The 16,236-nt window shown below is 37.2% G+C and overlaps 2 protein-coding genes across 3 annotated transcripts in view; one reads left to right on the top strand and one right to left on the bottom strand.

Moving 5' to 3' along the window:
- Positions 1-13,508, bottom strand: part of ART3 (ADP-ribosyltransferase 3 (inactive)) — an 85,747-nt gene extending 72,239 nt beyond the window's left edge. For both annotated transcript variants that reach the window (XM_081049352.1, XM_081049357.1), the window contains exon 1: positions 13,370-13,508. The gene's annotated coding sequence lies outside the window, so the exon portion shown is untranslated. The remainder of the gene's footprint in view (positions 1-13,369) is intronic.
- CXCL10 (C-X-C motif chemokine ligand 10) lies at positions 4,104-7,278 on the top strand. The gene is made up of 4 exons (XM_081050501.1): positions 4,104-4,228; positions 4,795-4,921; positions 5,145-5,234; positions 5,686-7,278. Exons 1-4 carry the CDS (start codon positions 4,168-4,170, stop codon positions 5,720-5,722), a joined length of 315 nt encoding a protein of 104 aa, XP_080906627.1. The 5' UTR covers positions 4,104-4,167; the 3' UTR covers positions 5,723-7,278.
- Positions 13,509-16,236: the final 2,728 nt, after the last annotated feature.

The following is a 16,236-nucleotide window of genomic DNA, read 5'->3' as shown; positions in this document are numbered from 1 at the left end:
AAAATGAAAACATTCAGATAAACAATATCTCCCTGAAGAGAGAATATCACTAGCAGACCTGCTCTACAAGAAATACTGAAAGGAAGTACTGAAAGGAAGGCTTAAATGAAAGGGCACTAGACAGTAACTCAAATCCATAAAAAGAAGCCAAGAGCATCAGTAAGGAGAACTACATAGGTAAATATGAAAGATAATATGATTGTATCTTTTCTATCTAATTTAAATGACAACTATATAAAACAATAATTAAAAACTGTACTAATGGGCTTATAATGCATAAAGATTTAACTTGTATGAAAAGAACACGAATGAGGGGTGAGGAAACAGAGCTATATTGGAGCAGTTATCGTATACTATTGAAATTAAATTCTTATTAAATTAAACTATATTGTTTTAAGCTAAGATGTTAATTATAATCACCAGGTAATCACTAAGAAAACAACCCAAAAATATACATAGTAAATTACAAAGATGCCAGTCATATGAAATGTCCAGAATAGGAAAATATACAGAGAAAGTAAATCAGTGGTTATCTAGGGCTAGAAAGGGTGGAATATTGGATGGTGATAGCTAAGGGATGTATAGTTTCTTTATGGGGTGATGAAAATGTTTTAAAATTGATTATGGTGATGGTTACACAACTCTTTGAATATACTAAAAGTCATTGAAACCATGTCTTAGGTGGGTTAATTGTGTGTATGTAAATTATATCTCAATAAAGCCATTTAAAAAAGGGAATTAAAATGACATACAGTACTAGAAATAACTAACACAAAAGGCAGCAGTTGGAGAGGAATAGAGAAGCAAAAGAGCCAAGACATAAATAGAAACATGGCAGATGTAAGTCTGACCTTATTGCTAATTATGTTAAATGTAAATGGACTAAATACTCCAATCAAAAGCTAGAGATTGGCAGAATGGATTTAAAAAGACATGATCAACTGTATACTTTTTACAGAAGACATAATTTATTGAAGGGCACAACTGATTAAAAGTTAAAGAATAGAAAAGATGTACTATGCTAACAGCAACCAAAAGAGAGCTGGACTATCTCCACTAATAGACAAAAATTGTTAGTAGAGACAAAGAAGGATATTTTATAATGATTCAGCAACCCACAACAGTTAAAAATAAGAATATTAGAAAAGTTTTGGAAGGCATATATATTTCTGATAAAAGAACAGTTCAGTAGGTTATACACAAATAAAAAATATGTATTTTATTTATAAATAAAATCTACTAGTTTTCTAGTTGCAGAAATCACAAGATACTGGATAAGATCTATTTGTGGTATTTTAAAAGTTACAATAAAATCCATCTCTTAAAATAAAAATGCACAAACTTACATATTTTAACACAATTATAATACAAATTTCAGAACTTTGGAAGAAATATGTATGTCTTTCCCCCAGTCACAAAAATTCCAGGATGCACTATGCTCAATAAATTTTAAAATGAATTCAAATGAACATGGTCTCTTTTAGATAAAAAAAAAACTTCCTTTTAAAAATACTGTAAGTGAATAAATGTGTATCTATGTGATTGTTTACTGCCTAACACGTGTATTTCTGTATACATATCTGTATAACATATGTATACCACAACATTTTTCATTTTAGTATGAAATACAGTGTAAGATCCATTTTAAACCTTTTCTAGGGGTTTAATTATTAATGTACCAAAATAACCTCAAAGATGGCTTCAGCCAATTAAGACAGAATGGAAATCAGAAATCCAACTCAAGAACAATGTTCTCTCTGAAGAGGCAGGCAGCATGACAAAGTCGAGAATATGGACTCTAGCACTAGAGCACTGGGTTAAATGAGTCATTATTTAAGGATTAAATGAATCGATATTCATAAAGCACTTCAAACAATGCCTGGCACATAGTTAACGCTATGTAATATTTAATTAAAACTCAACTAAATGAATACAACATATTTTCTCATTAATAATAGATATTTAGTCCACTCAGCAGGTATCTGCCTCAACTCTCCTCTTTATATAGACAGCATCTTAGCTGAGCACTGCGACACTAACAAAAACAAAATTACCATCATGCACCTTTTTTATTGTTGAACATTGAACTGTTCAGAACCTCTTGCACCCATGATGTCAGACATTTTTCTGAAAATTTTTGGCATTTCACTCATACTTCAATTTTTATTCTGCACAAACAGCTATTGGGAAGGCCCTTCCATGTCACTGTTTCTCGTAAGCCTTTCCCTCATCAGAAGAAAGCCTCTTTGCTGGGGGAGTCTTTCGGGTTCTATTATTCCCTGCTTCGTTTCCTTTCCTTTTGTCTTTCCAGTTTCGCACAGCTAAGTCCACTAACTTACCCACTTGAAAATTTGGCTCCGTTCCAGTCCCTGGAACAGACTGACCTGGAATTCAGCACTCCAGCAATTTCTGCCTGCCCCAAGCAATAGTGCACTCACTGTTCTGATGGAGTGCCTGCATTTGACAAGGTCCCAAGTGTGCCCAGTTTGCAGATTTTGGCCTCTTTGCCAAGTTTTGGGCCAGTACCTGCCCGGTCATCCTACAATGGAAGCACTGACTGTCCCTGCCTGTCTCTACATTGCTGCAGCCTAGCTGATTGAAAAGGCCTCTCGGATATTTCCCTAGGTTCCAAGCATCACCCGCCTCAGATTTCCCATTGCAGAGTGATACCCGCATTTGGAACAGTATTTCATCTTGGATCTCCTGTTACCAATCACTTACAGAGCACACAACCAGACTTGGATACTGCTGAACTTCACTCTGAGGCCCAAAACACGTTCCACTATATGGGTATCCTACTGATGTTATCCACCATGAAAAATCAGCCAAGTACTAATGCTAAGATAAGACACCAAGTTTTGTCCCTATCTGTTATCCAGTTGAAATTGTGCTAATTTCAGTTATCGCTGTTATCAATTCAATACTTTTTTCTTTGCTTTGCATTTGACAGTCTTCTTAAAGCTGTACCCATCTTAAATCAACCTCTGTTTCTATTCTGTTCTTCCAAGGTCTGTCTCTACTCATGTCCCTCTTTTAAATTTATTTCTTCAAAAATTCCTTTGTTTTTGCAATAAGCCTATTATAGCTATGAATCCTTTTCTTACTCCATTTTTTATGCTATCTTATATTTTTATTCAAGGATTGACTATAATACATGAAACTTTTTTACTAACATGCCAGAAATCAGACATCCAAGTGGGTAGTGTTTTGCCTCAAAATAGTTATGTTAGAGGCTATTCCCTTATTCTAATGATGCTATGAATGGTCAAAACATTTCTGTAATTCTTTGAAATGTGCCAGTTCCATATCTTTAACCTTGTCCAAGAAGACCAGACTTATTACTTCATAGTATTTGATCAAAGGGCAAATTTTCAAAAATTAGATTTACCTACAAAAGATGAAAAATTGCTAATACTGAGGATTTTATTAATTGCTTAGCAGAGTTTTTTAAAAGTTACTTAGCCTCTAAAAGTAATTACAAAATAACTGTTGAGAGAAAAAAATCACAGTTAAGATAAGTGAATGGTAACCTTTGTATGACCTAACACAATTATCTAACATCTGACATTATTCTTCTATATATAAAATGAAAATAATTTTCCTATCTTCATACAGGGCTATTGTAGACATAAAATGAGAAAGTAAATGACATCTGTGAAACCCATAAGTGAATACATGTAAAATAGTGCTATTCACACCTTACTGCTACAAATTAAAATGTACTCAAAACACAATATTAAGACATACTCATTTTAAAACTGTATTTAGGGCTTTGACTTTGGCATTTTTATTTTGTAGGAAGTAAAAGATGAGAATCAAAGAGCCCTTTAAAAATTATTTCTATATGCAATAAAGTTCTTTTTTTCAAGAAATAGTTCACGATTTGGAAAGTGAAATCTAACTCCCTCTTATTGAAAATAAGAGGGTGGAGGGAAATTCCATAACTCGGAAGCCACAATACAAATAATACCTTCAATTCTGCAACATGGGACTTCCCCCAAGGAACAGAGGTTTTGCTGAGTTAACTGTAACGTTATCCAATCAGAGTTAGAGAGGGAAAGTGCCTTTACAAATAAATACTGCATCCTAGCCCCACGTTTTCTGAGCCATCTCTCAACTGCTTAGACGTTCTTAGCTTGCCGCAGAGGAATCTCCAGTCACAGCACCATGAACCAAAGTGCTGTTCTTATTTTCTGCCTTCTCGTTCTGACTCTGAGTGGAACTCAAGGTAAGGAACATCAAGAGGCATTTAATTTGTAAGGTCAGCAATAGGACTGGGTATAAATTCTACAAATACAGAAATAGTGTATTTGCAAAAGTTTTTTTGTAAAAGTTGTATTTGCAAATAGTGTACTTGCAAAAGTCTGTCTATAAATGAAGGGTAAATGAACAGAGATTCACTCTGTTCTCTGAGTTTATAGTCAGAGAAGCAAGTGGAATAAAAAAGAGGAGAAGGATGGGAGGAAAAGAGGAAGGAGAAGAGGAGGATAGATAGAAAATGGGAAGGAATAAGGAGAGAGAAGATGACACAGATACCTCCTTAGTTAGCTTAATTTATCATATAAACTGTGCTAAAGGGTATGACTGTAAAATCAGTAAATTGCAATTACATTCTTTCAGATAATCAATTAATCATTCAGAGCTGTATTATAATGGGCTCATCCCTTCTCAGATTAAGTGACTATATGATGACAGAGGGATACAGGTTTTGCTAAGTACTACCTAATCCACATTAAATGCCTAAAATGAAAACTGTGCTAATCTCCCCTGCCATACCTGTCTCTTTTTCTGCAGGAATGCCCCTCTCTAGATCTACACGCTGTATCTGCATCAAGAGGAGTGATAAACCTATTAATCCAAGGTCCTTAGAAAAACTTGAAGTGATTCCTAGAAGTCCATCTTGTCCACATGTTGAGATCATGTGAGTAAAATACCATCTGATGATCATTTCCCTGGTTGTAATCATATAAAAATATACAATAACCACAAAGATTAGTAAAGGGTTTGTGATGATTTTAAGACTTCTGTATAGCAAAGGGAAACATGTAGAATGAAACTTAAAGGTCTGACTTAAAAACTGTATCCTATCTCTATTATTGACCCAATGTTATTTTAATTATTTTCTCTCCTATTTACTTCTACAGTGTCACAATGAAAAAGAGCAAGAAGCAAAAATGTCTGAATCCAGAGTCTAAGGCCACCGAGAATTTAGTGAATGCACTTAGCAAGGAAAGGTAGGTTTGCTTGCAGAAAAACTGCTCTTTAAGAAATGTCAATCTTGAGAAGTTAGAAATATTTGCATTGAGCTTTCCCGTAGGATACTTGGTTCAAAAGCGTGTTCCCATTATGAGCTCTCCCCTACCTCCATTTATTTATATACTAAGATGCCATCTTCTGTGGTATCAAAAGTTACCCTGACTGTTTAAAAGTGGCAATAGGTCATTTCAACCTTGAGTCAGAGCGATAACTATCCAAGACAAGCTGCCAAACTTCACCGAAGTAATTCCTGGCCATAAAAAAAGCAGGCCCTGTAATCCACAATGATCGAATACCAGCAAGAAAGCTCACCACACATATCACCTGAGGACTTAGGGTTATCTATGAAGTCAGTTAGCTCCAAGTAGAACCCAGACTGAAGCCAGAGTTGAAAGTATACATTTTTACATCCTCTTTCTCTTCTTACAGGTCTAAAAGATCTCCCCAAACACAAAGAAAAGCATAATCACAGCACCCCTGATAAGGATGGACCAGAGAGAGGCTGCCTCTGTCATCATTTCCCTATGTACCCTGGACTGCAGTTCTCCTACAAGCTGACCAATCCATCACCAAATTAGGTGTTAATCCTGCAGGGAGGTGGATGGTTCATCATCCAGAGCTGTTCAGCAGTAACTCTGACCTGACACTACACTATAAGCTATTCTCAGTGTTTCATTCTTAGTGAATGTGCCAGTCCTGGCCCTGCTTTCTTCACCTTTCCTACCTTCTAAAGGTTATTAAGAGATCTTTCTTCCTCTATGCTTATCAGAATTCTCAGAATCTCAAATAACTAAAGGGAATGCAATCACAGTGATAATACAGTCTGCTTTTTAAAGAAAAATCTTCACTTCATGGGCTTCTACTGCCATCTTTCCAAGGCGCTCAGATTCTTCTGGTGGAGATATATATATATATTCCAAATACATAGAATAAGCCTGAAATATCTGGAAATGTGTGTGAAAATAGTATTATTTAATGAAAGACTGTACATGCAAAGTAGAACTCTTAAATGTATATGTTTCTTATATTGTTTTCAGTACATATGGAATAACTTGTGTAATTAAGTACTACACACAAATGTACAATGGGAGAAATGTTTTAACCTAGATATATGCTCTGCATGTTATTTAAGACAAATATGCTGGATGTTTTTCAAGGTAAAAAAAATGGTGTAATTTCCTGGAAATATTTAGAAAGATTATTTTACTGTTGAGAGACCAAAAGGTAATAAAGTAATTTTAACTAAAATAAAGTGTCTGCTGGGTCACTTGACTGGGACATTTATTTCATAAAAAGCTTAAATTGGAGAATCCATAGCCTAGAGAAGTTGAGATGGATAGAGAAAAATTAGTTTGAGAATTACCATATTCCTTGTAACTGAAGTCCCATTATACAAGATGCTTTCAGGACTGATGTGGCATAACAGCCATTTATTCTATACACAACAGTCAGGATAATATTTTTAAACCATAAATAAGATTACGGCTCTCCCCTGGTCTCATCCTTCCAATAGCATGCCATCACACTTGAAACGAAATCCAAAATTCTTCATCATAGTCTATAAACGTCTACAGAACTCTGCCACTTCATTCTGACTATTCTCTCCCTCCACCTTTCTCCTCCAGCCATACAGCCCTCCTATTGCTTCTCAAGCACAGCGAACATATGCCCATCATTTCCATAGCTCACTCCTTCACTTTATTCAGGTCTCTGTTTAGTATCACCATCCTCAGACAAGATTTTCCTCACCAATCTATTGAAAATAGCACCATTTCTATCACTCTCAATCTCTTTAACCTCCTTTAATTTTGTTTATAGCCTTTAGCATTATCTATAAATATGTATTTTTTTATTTCTTGATCTATATATTCTCTGTCCCCAGAAAGTCCTATGAGAGCAGGGACTACACCTGTCTTACTTACCACTGTATCCTTCGTACCTACAAAGCACCAAGTACTGGGTGTGCTGTAATGCTCAATGTTTGTTGGCTGAATTAATAAATGAATTACTGCCTTTTGCCATAGCGAGAATCCTTCAGAAATCGGTGTTCCCTCCAAAGACAAATCTGAGATAGTTCTTAAACCTTAGGAGAAAGTGAACTTGGAAATAAAGAGAAAGCTTACTAGTTTAGTTGAATCACCAGATAGGCAATAGAAGGAACGATGACCTTTTCTCATTGCATTATCCAACACGTGTACTGGCAAATAGTTTACTAGATTATGAGAAACCCTCAATGGGAAGAGAACTAAGGGTATTAAATGGCTTTCAAAAATAAAAATGTTTCAAAACCAAGTTTAATGCTGTAATAGCAGCAATAGCTATTAAGAGGAGGGGAAATCCATACCCTCCAGGGTTTCATCAAAAGATACTTTCAAAATTAAAAAAACCCCACAAACCCTTGTCTTTTATTTTCACTTGTGATAGACACAAGAATGCTGTTTACATATTATGCAGCATTTTCCCAGGACTCTCAAATCTCATTATAGCCAGCATAGCTTGGCCATCTTGTTTTCTAGTCTTTGATGTAAGGTAGAAACTCACTCAATTAACTTTAGAATGGGAAAGGGAGTGAAAAGAAGAAGCTGAAAAGTTCAACATCAATGTGAACTTAAGGAGAGTTAAAGCATCGTTGCAATGTCATTGTCCCCAAAGCAGATTTTTTTCTTGGGATGTGTGGGTTTGGGGGCTTAACAACTTCCCTAAAATAATAAGCAAAATGTATAAATGTACCTATCTATAGCTTTTACCAGAATCTCACAAGAGTTTTATAACTTACAGTGGTTAAAAAAACTTGACTCTATCCTAATTCATCACAGCTTAGGAACGCTCCACTGACAGGAGTTAGGGGAGAAGTTTTTATAGAGAAGACATGAAAACAAAGCAAGAAAGTTATCTGATGGCTATAGCTTAAGCACTTTTCTTATTTCGGAAATCCCAGTTGGCTTTTTGTGATTGTTTATTAAGTTTCGTTTTCTCAGATTCAAGTGCACTGACTCTGGCTTAGGTTTTGGTTTGCTTATGTACGTTACCAAGGCATTACCATTACCTCAATCTAATGGTCTTCTTGTTCAATTACTTTAATAATCCATAAAGGAATCTTCTATGACAGTTACAAGGAATTATACTAATGAATTTAAATACCTCAGTTATATCTCCTGATGATTGGTAATCAGTATAAATAATATGCATATGGATCCATATTGTCTCATCTATTCTTGTTGCTGCTCATCATCACTCAAAGGAATACTAATGGGGGTTCGGGTAAAAGACTCAACATTGTAAATGCTAGAATAAGTGTAAGAGTTATTCAGGAAAGGGATAGATGACAGAGCTGTGGTATATTCAAGGAAGATTTGACAAAGGAAGCAGAATTTGAAGTAGTTGTCTGTTCAAAATAATAGAACTCTAAGTCAACTTCTCATTGAGAATGCAGAAGTTTAGCTTGCCAGGAAGCAAGAATCACATAAAATGCACTGTAGACATATACCATCCATACACACAATCCAGTATAGATATTTATAAATACCACAACATACCTCTGGATCTAAGTAAAACAATTCTTTAGCTTGGAAAGAAAGAATGGATTGAGATAGAAAATACCACAAACATTAAATTCCCAAGTCACAGATCCTCAGGTATTGGAAGTTTTATGATTTTTTTAAAATGTAAATATAAAAACTAATGTGATATATAGATGATGTATTATAGAATTGCACACTTGAAACCTATGTAATTTTACTAATCATTGTCACTCCAATACATTTAAAAAATATGTACCCCCCAAAAATAAAAAATAAAACTAATTAAACTGGAATTATACTTTTTTTTTTTTGGAAAACAGAAGTATAAGTAATATGTCTATATCTAGCTAAATCACTCAAAGGAAAAAATTACAATCAAAGTGACAACAAATAAATTTTCACAAATGACATGAGAGTCACTATCAGGTTAGTGCAAAAGTAATTGTGATTTGAAAGGTTAAAAATAATTGCAAAAACCTCAATTACTTTTGCACCAACCTAATATAAAGCCTAATTAACAAATACCACAATACCAGAGGAGAAAAGTAAAATACAAAAAACATATCTACAATGGTAGACATCATAACATGAGCTGACAGTGTTAGAGCACAATTTTCAACTGGGAGCCCTACCATTATTTCTACCAGGAGAAGTACATTTGAATCTCGAATGAGAGGCAAAAGTAGTTTTAAAAAGCACATTCAATTTTGTAACTGAAAACAAAACAGTAACAACCATTATTTTTGTAATAAAAACTACAAAAAAATGAAGTTTTATACAATCCTCCTAGCTGGTGGGGATTTTCAGAAGATAGAACAAACAAGTTTTTAGAGTAAGCCTTATTATTAATGCTATATATTAACATTTGTTTGCAATACGCTTAACAGTCATTTTTGGTTTCAAGGGAAGTATACGTTTTATTTTAAAATCAAGTTTGATTTCTGTGGTACTATACTGTAATACAAAAGAGGCTGTTAGTTCCTGGAAGCTAACTTTTGTTGCATCTGCTATTTCCTCTATCTGATGACTTGAGAGTCTCTTGATCTCAAATAGAAAACAAGAGCATGTTCAAAATAACACCATTTAGATTCTGACTTGAGGTACAGAAGGGGATGGTTATTAGGTTGTGGACACAGATATATTAAAAAAAGAAAAAGATCTTTATTTACTTCAGGTATGAATTAAGTATACATTGAAAAGGATGAGATCTAATGTCCTCATTTTGAGAGGTTATCCAAAAGTAATTTTTGGAATTCAATTTTGATTCAGGTCTTAAAGATAACTTCCTTAAATTTGTTTTGAATAAATTTACCCTAACACACATGAGCAGACTTTATCATTCTACTTCTAATGACCTATATTTATAGACACAGATCAGGTCATTGGCTGACCAGAGATAATGAAACAGAAACTTCAGTGACCACACACAACAAGGAATACCCACTTTGCAAAAATATTTGGAAAAGTAACAAATAGATGGTTCTAGCTATCAAAAAGCAAAATCAACAGTCCCTGAAGAGTGGGACAATTAGATTTCCAGAGTTACATTATAATATTCAGAATGTTTAGCTGTCAACAACAAATCACAAAGTATACAGAAAACAAATAAAAAAAACAGGAAAAATATGGCCCAGTCGAAGAGAAATAATAAATTGACAGAAAACTATTTATGAGGAAGCCCATTCATTGGACTTACTGAAAAAGATGTTATATCAACTGTCTTAAATATGCTCAAAAAGCTAAAGGAAACCATGTACAAAGAATAAAAGGAAACTGGGAAAATGATTCACACATCATTGAGACTATCAATAAAGATAAGTTATTAAAAGGAGCTAAACGGAAATTCTGGAACTGAAAAATAAAATACTAAAATGAAAAATTCACTAGAGGGGTTCATCAGCAGTTTTGGGACAGTAGATGAAAGCATCACCAAATTTGAAGACAAGATAATTGAAATTACTGAGGAGCAGAAACAAAAACTTAATGAAGAAAAGTGAACAGAGCCTAAGGGACCTATGATATACTGTCAAGTAATATTACTCATAACGTGAGCCCCAGAAAAAGAAGAGAAAGAAAGGGGCAAAAAAAACCCATCCCCAAACTTCCCAAATGATGGAATATATGAATCTATACATCCAAGAAGCTCAATAAACTCTAAGAAAGATAAACTCAAAAAGCTCTACACTGAGATACATAATAGACAAATTGTCAAAACTCAAAGACAAAGAGAGAATCTTGAAAGCACCAAGAGAGAACTATTTCATCACATTCAATGGATCATCAATAAGATTAACAACCAATTTCTCACCAGAAACAATGGAGGCCACAAGGCAGAAGGATGACATAATTAAGTTGCTGAAAGAAAAAAATCTATCAACCAAGAATTCTACATCTGACAAAATTATCCTTCAAGAATAAAGGAGAAATTAAGACAGGTTATATAGCTGAAGAAAGAGGTCACATGGAGTAATGTTCAGGGACTAATAATCTAGGCTATATTGCCGGAGAAAAAGGCTACATGGAGAAAGCCTATGATGCCATTTTGAATGTCTAGATGACTCCAGCCCCAACCTCTATCTGATTGTAACTGGAGAAAAATCACTATTTAACAAAGTTTGGTTGGGAGAGTTAGATATTAATTGGGAGATCAAATAACTTAAATCCACACTTTCTTCAATATCAGGCAATAGTTCACAGTTTGAAACAATCAACTATGGAATTATCTACATCATATAAAAGTAGAAACCAGTATTATATGTAGAAATCAGAATCCCCCACACCCACACACACCTTCTTCTAGTAACAAATTCCAACCAATTCTCCCTTCCAGACCTAATCCAGACAGCTAGCTGTGTTTGAGCCCATCAGCCACAGTTGCCTTCTCTGAGCCTCCATTAACTGAGTACGATCCTTTATCTTACCACTTCTTCTACAGTAATTGCTAATTTACATGCAGCTTTCCCCCCACTAAACTGTGGAGGCAGAGATTATCATTCATATTTGCATCCTCAGAGTCTGGAATCATCATAATAAAAACTTAATGAATGAAATAAATGAACGATAAACACTAAAACGAAGGGTTTCAAGAACATGGCTTTTTTTTCTTGTAAAGTCACTTAGATAGTAATTTTAACGTAAATCACTTTAATATGGCTGTTTTAAACAAAGTTATTTTCTCCTTTTTCAGGATAAGTTTTCAAAGTTAGGCAGTAGCTTCTTAATGACTCTGGCTACATGTCATCAGACTGTAAGCTGACTTGCAAAAAGACACACAGCAAAAATGTCACTGCTAACATTTAGCCACAGCTGTCCTCTAAATGATGTCCTGCCATTACCTTGCGCTAGAGTCCATTCACAGATTGAGTACAGCGTTTAAGCTTCTGATAAAAAACATAAACCAGTAAAGGAAGAACTTGTTTCTTTCTCTTTGTTACTTGAGATGCAGACAGGACATGACACCCCCCACAACTATGATTTGCTTGCAGCCACTTTACCACACGATAAGAGCTTGGCAGAACGGTTATGATTCCCTGCATGGGGAGAGGAAGAAAGGAAAATCAGAATGCTACCTAGGGGCTTCTGAGACTTGCAAGAAATAAACCCTTTTCAAATCAGCATCCTTCGGTACCAGCAATAGCTGTTGAGGGGAGGGAAAGTCCACACTGGAAGAAATTCAGAGAGGCTGGGGGGGTGGGGTTTCACTATGAGAGAAACTTCTCCTTTGACAAGTGAAAAGGAACACTGTTATTTTCACTGTGACAGAGTGTGTCACGCTGTGTACACAACTAAACAGACCACACTTGGTTCCATAACCAAAAAGACGGAAGGCGGAGGCCGGGGAGCCCATGTGAAAACAGAACCCTGCTCGTTAAGTCTTGTGAGGTTACATCTGCAGTGCTTCCTCTGGGACAAGAACTGGAATTTTTCAAGGCAAAAAAAGGTTAAGACTCTGTCCAAAGGGAAATTAGTAATCATCTGTTTATTTCAAGGCGCTGATAAACCTTGGCTCCTTTCCCAGGACTGTGAGATATGTCTGTGAAATCTCATCAGGTTTCTGTTTCTCCTAAAAGCCCTGCGGAGCCATAAACACCACTTTTGTGGGATTTGCTCTGTCCTTCGGCCCAGTCAGAAACATGTTTTCTCTCAAGAGTTTTCAGGACAACTTTCAAAAGGAGGCGTGGGAAACACGGGACTGAACAGGCCCAGGTGGAGGGCAGCGCCCCCCCCAAATTCGGGCCCCCCCAAACCTGGGACGTGCTTAACCGGCACCGCCCCGCCGCTCAGCGGGGCCTCCGGAGGCTCCCTCCCGTCCCGCTGGTCACCAGCGGAAATCGGCCCCTTCTGCACGGTGAGACTGGGTCCCAGAGACGCCCGACTGACCCCCAACACCTCCTTTCTCTCGTCCAAAAGGCCTCTGACCCAGTCACCGCAGCTCTCGGACCAAGGGCCCTCCTAGGCCTCGCCTGGCGGCCTCCGCCCCAGCGACCAGGCCCTTCCAAGGCCATGGTTCCCTCCGGCCTCAACCTAAGCCTGGTGTGGAAACTGCAAAACCGGCCCCGCTCCGGAGAGATCCCCACGGGCACAACTACTACCTTCTCCCCCAACCACGTGCTTCTCCCGGCAGGATTAGCGCAGGCGGCAGGGACGCGGCACAAGCGCGGCGTGAGGTGGGCAAGTTGAGGTCGTCGCTTCCCCACGGAAGGTTCTGGAAGCTGGCCGGCAGGGCATGCGCAGTGCGCCCACCTCAGCTCCCAGGGAGGTCACCTGATCTGCCCCCTGGAGGAGCCAGGCAGCTCTTCACAGGCGCAGTGCGCTGGCTCCTCTCACTCCTGTACACCTACCTATGTACTGAGCACCTACTGTGTGCCAGGCTCAGGTATGGACGCTCACACGCCTTCCTTCCTGTGGCAGAAAGAGATGTTAACCATAAGATTACAGATAAACTTAACATTGCCCTGATGTGAGCTGAATGACAACAGGAGGGAGGTGCCATGAGAGCAGATAGTGGGAGACCTGACCAAGTCTGTGCATCAGAGAAGACTTCCCAGGGGAAATAAATGCCAGTCTGGATATCTAAGATGGCTAAGATTACCAGGCAGTAGGGTAGGGAGACGGAGCAGGCACAGCATTCCATGCAGGGAAACAGCATGAGCAAAAACAGTGTGATGAAAGGAGCATTGTCCCTTTGAGGAACTGAAGAAAGAAAATGTGATGGAGCACAGTTATGCAAGAAAGGGCTGGAGCAGTGGGCAGGGGCAGACCATGCTGGGCCTTAGTCTTTATCCTAAGAAGTTTCCATCTTCCTTTCTTTGCGAGAAAGAACGGTTACTAGTTCTGTGGTGCTTTGCAGTTCATCATGTATTGTTGCCGTTAATTTTAAAAACCTGTGAGGTCAGTAATAATTTTCTCAGCAGAGGGAACTGAGGTTTACAGAAATTAAGTATTTTGCAAGGCCATTGAGTAGCAAAGCTGGACCTGAACCCGTCTCCACCCTATGCATGGTCACAGTCATTACCAAAATTAAGCATAGCCAAATGGATAAGCTGTATCACCACAAGTGTTCTTCAAAGATTTCTGTAATGGTTGTATTTCAGCATTAATCATCCATCTAGAAACCAGTCCAAAAATGTGCACCATATAACAGAAAATGCTAATAATACCTGTTTCCCCCTTACTCTATGGCATGCACTCTCAGTTGTGGGTGGGAGGAGTGTTGCCCTCAAGGGGACAAAAATTAGTTCTTAGGTGGGCTAAAAAAAATCTTAGGTATTATAATGATTAGTGGCACACCAAAGTTCAACCCTACCCAATAAAATCTTATTTCTTAATATAGTCATACATGGCTTAACGACTGGGATACATTTTGAGAAATGCATTATTAGGTGGTTTTGTCATGCAAACATAGAGTACACTTACCCAAACCTAGATGATATAACCAACTATACACCTAGGCTACCTCAGAGATATTGCAAGTTTGGTTTCAGACTATCAACAATCAAGCAATAATTGCAATTAAACAAGTCACAGTCTTTTTGCTGGTGAGGGTCTTGCTTTCAGTTTGTAAAAAAAAAAAAAAAAAAATGCAACACCTGTGAAGCACAATAAAGCAAAGTGCAATAGAAGGAGGGATGCCTGTATGTCGTATAGCCTATTGCTTCTAGGTTACAAACCTGTACAGCATGTTACTGTACTGAATACTGTGGGCAATGTAACACAATGGTATTTCTATATCTAAACATAGTAAAGGTACAGTAAAAATACAATATAAAAAATAAAAAATGGTACATCGGTGTAGGGAACTTGCCCTCATTGGAAGTTGTTCTGTGTGAGTCAGTGAGTGAGTACTGAGTGCATGTGAAGGCTAGGATGTTACTGTTCAGTATTGTAGACTTTATAAACACTGTGTACTTAGGCTACACTAAATTCATAATAAAAATTTCTTTCTTCAATAATAAATTAACCTTAACTTATTAACATTTTTACTTTATAAACCTTTTAATTTTTTAACTTTTCGACTCATAATAAAACATAGCTTAAAGCACAAATACATTGTACAGCTGTACAAAAAATATTTTCTTTATATCCTTATTCTATAAGCTTTGTCTATTAAAACTCTTTTTTTCTTACTTTTTCAATTCTTTTGTTAAAAACTAAACCACAAAAATACACATTAGTCTAGGCCTACACAGGGTCAGGATCATCAATATCACTGTCTTCCGCCTCCACATCTTACCCCACTGTAAGGTATTCAAGGGCAATAACACGCGTGGAGTTGCCAGCTATGGTAACAAAGCCCTTTTCTGGAATACCTCCTGAAGGTAGTACCTGCCAGAGGCTCTTCTTGAGGAGGCGTCACTCTTTTCAGAAATATGTCTATAGTGGCATGCTTAGTTTGTTTCTTTTTTCATCATAGATTTGTTTGTCGGCAGATAATGTCAATGAAAAGAAGACATGTACCTCTGTAGATTTAAGAAAAGAGTTTTTTATTTGGGCCCATCCGAGGACGTGCCTGAGAGCCGAGTTCCACGAAGCCTTTAAACTGCTCCAACTTTAGCAAATTGAGGGGATGCTTATATAGGCAGGAGGACAAAGAAAAATACAGCCATGCATCAGGAGTTTTAGTTACATACATTCAAGGGTTAACAGTTTGACATCAGGTGAAGAGAATATACAGATAAGGTAGGGTTGTCAAGTACCTGGAGTCAGCAGTCGTGGGGAGGAGTCTGGAAGCAATTATTTCTACAATCGTATCAGGATGTAGGAAGAACAGGCACTGCCTTCTATAATTATTTATCTTTTAATTGGAACTGTAGGAAAGTATATGTGGCTAGCCCCTCAGAAGGCCTTCGTTGGGAATTTACTGTATTCCCTTGGTTACTGATGAAGTTGGAGCAGCAGCTTAGACACCCTTTCCTTTCTCACTGTCTGCAAAAGCTTCTGCTAAACCGTTCACTGTGAA

Source organism: Rhinolophus hipposideros (genome assembly GCF_964194185.1).
Source record: "Rhinolophus hipposideros genome assembly, chromosome: 1".
Taxonomy (NCBI): domain Eukaryota; kingdom Metazoa; phylum Chordata; class Mammalia; order Chiroptera; family Rhinolophidae; genus Rhinolophus; species Rhinolophus hipposideros.
The sequence above is the reverse complement of the archived record's forward strand: the minus strand, read 5'-3'. Positions and strand labels throughout refer to the sequence as shown.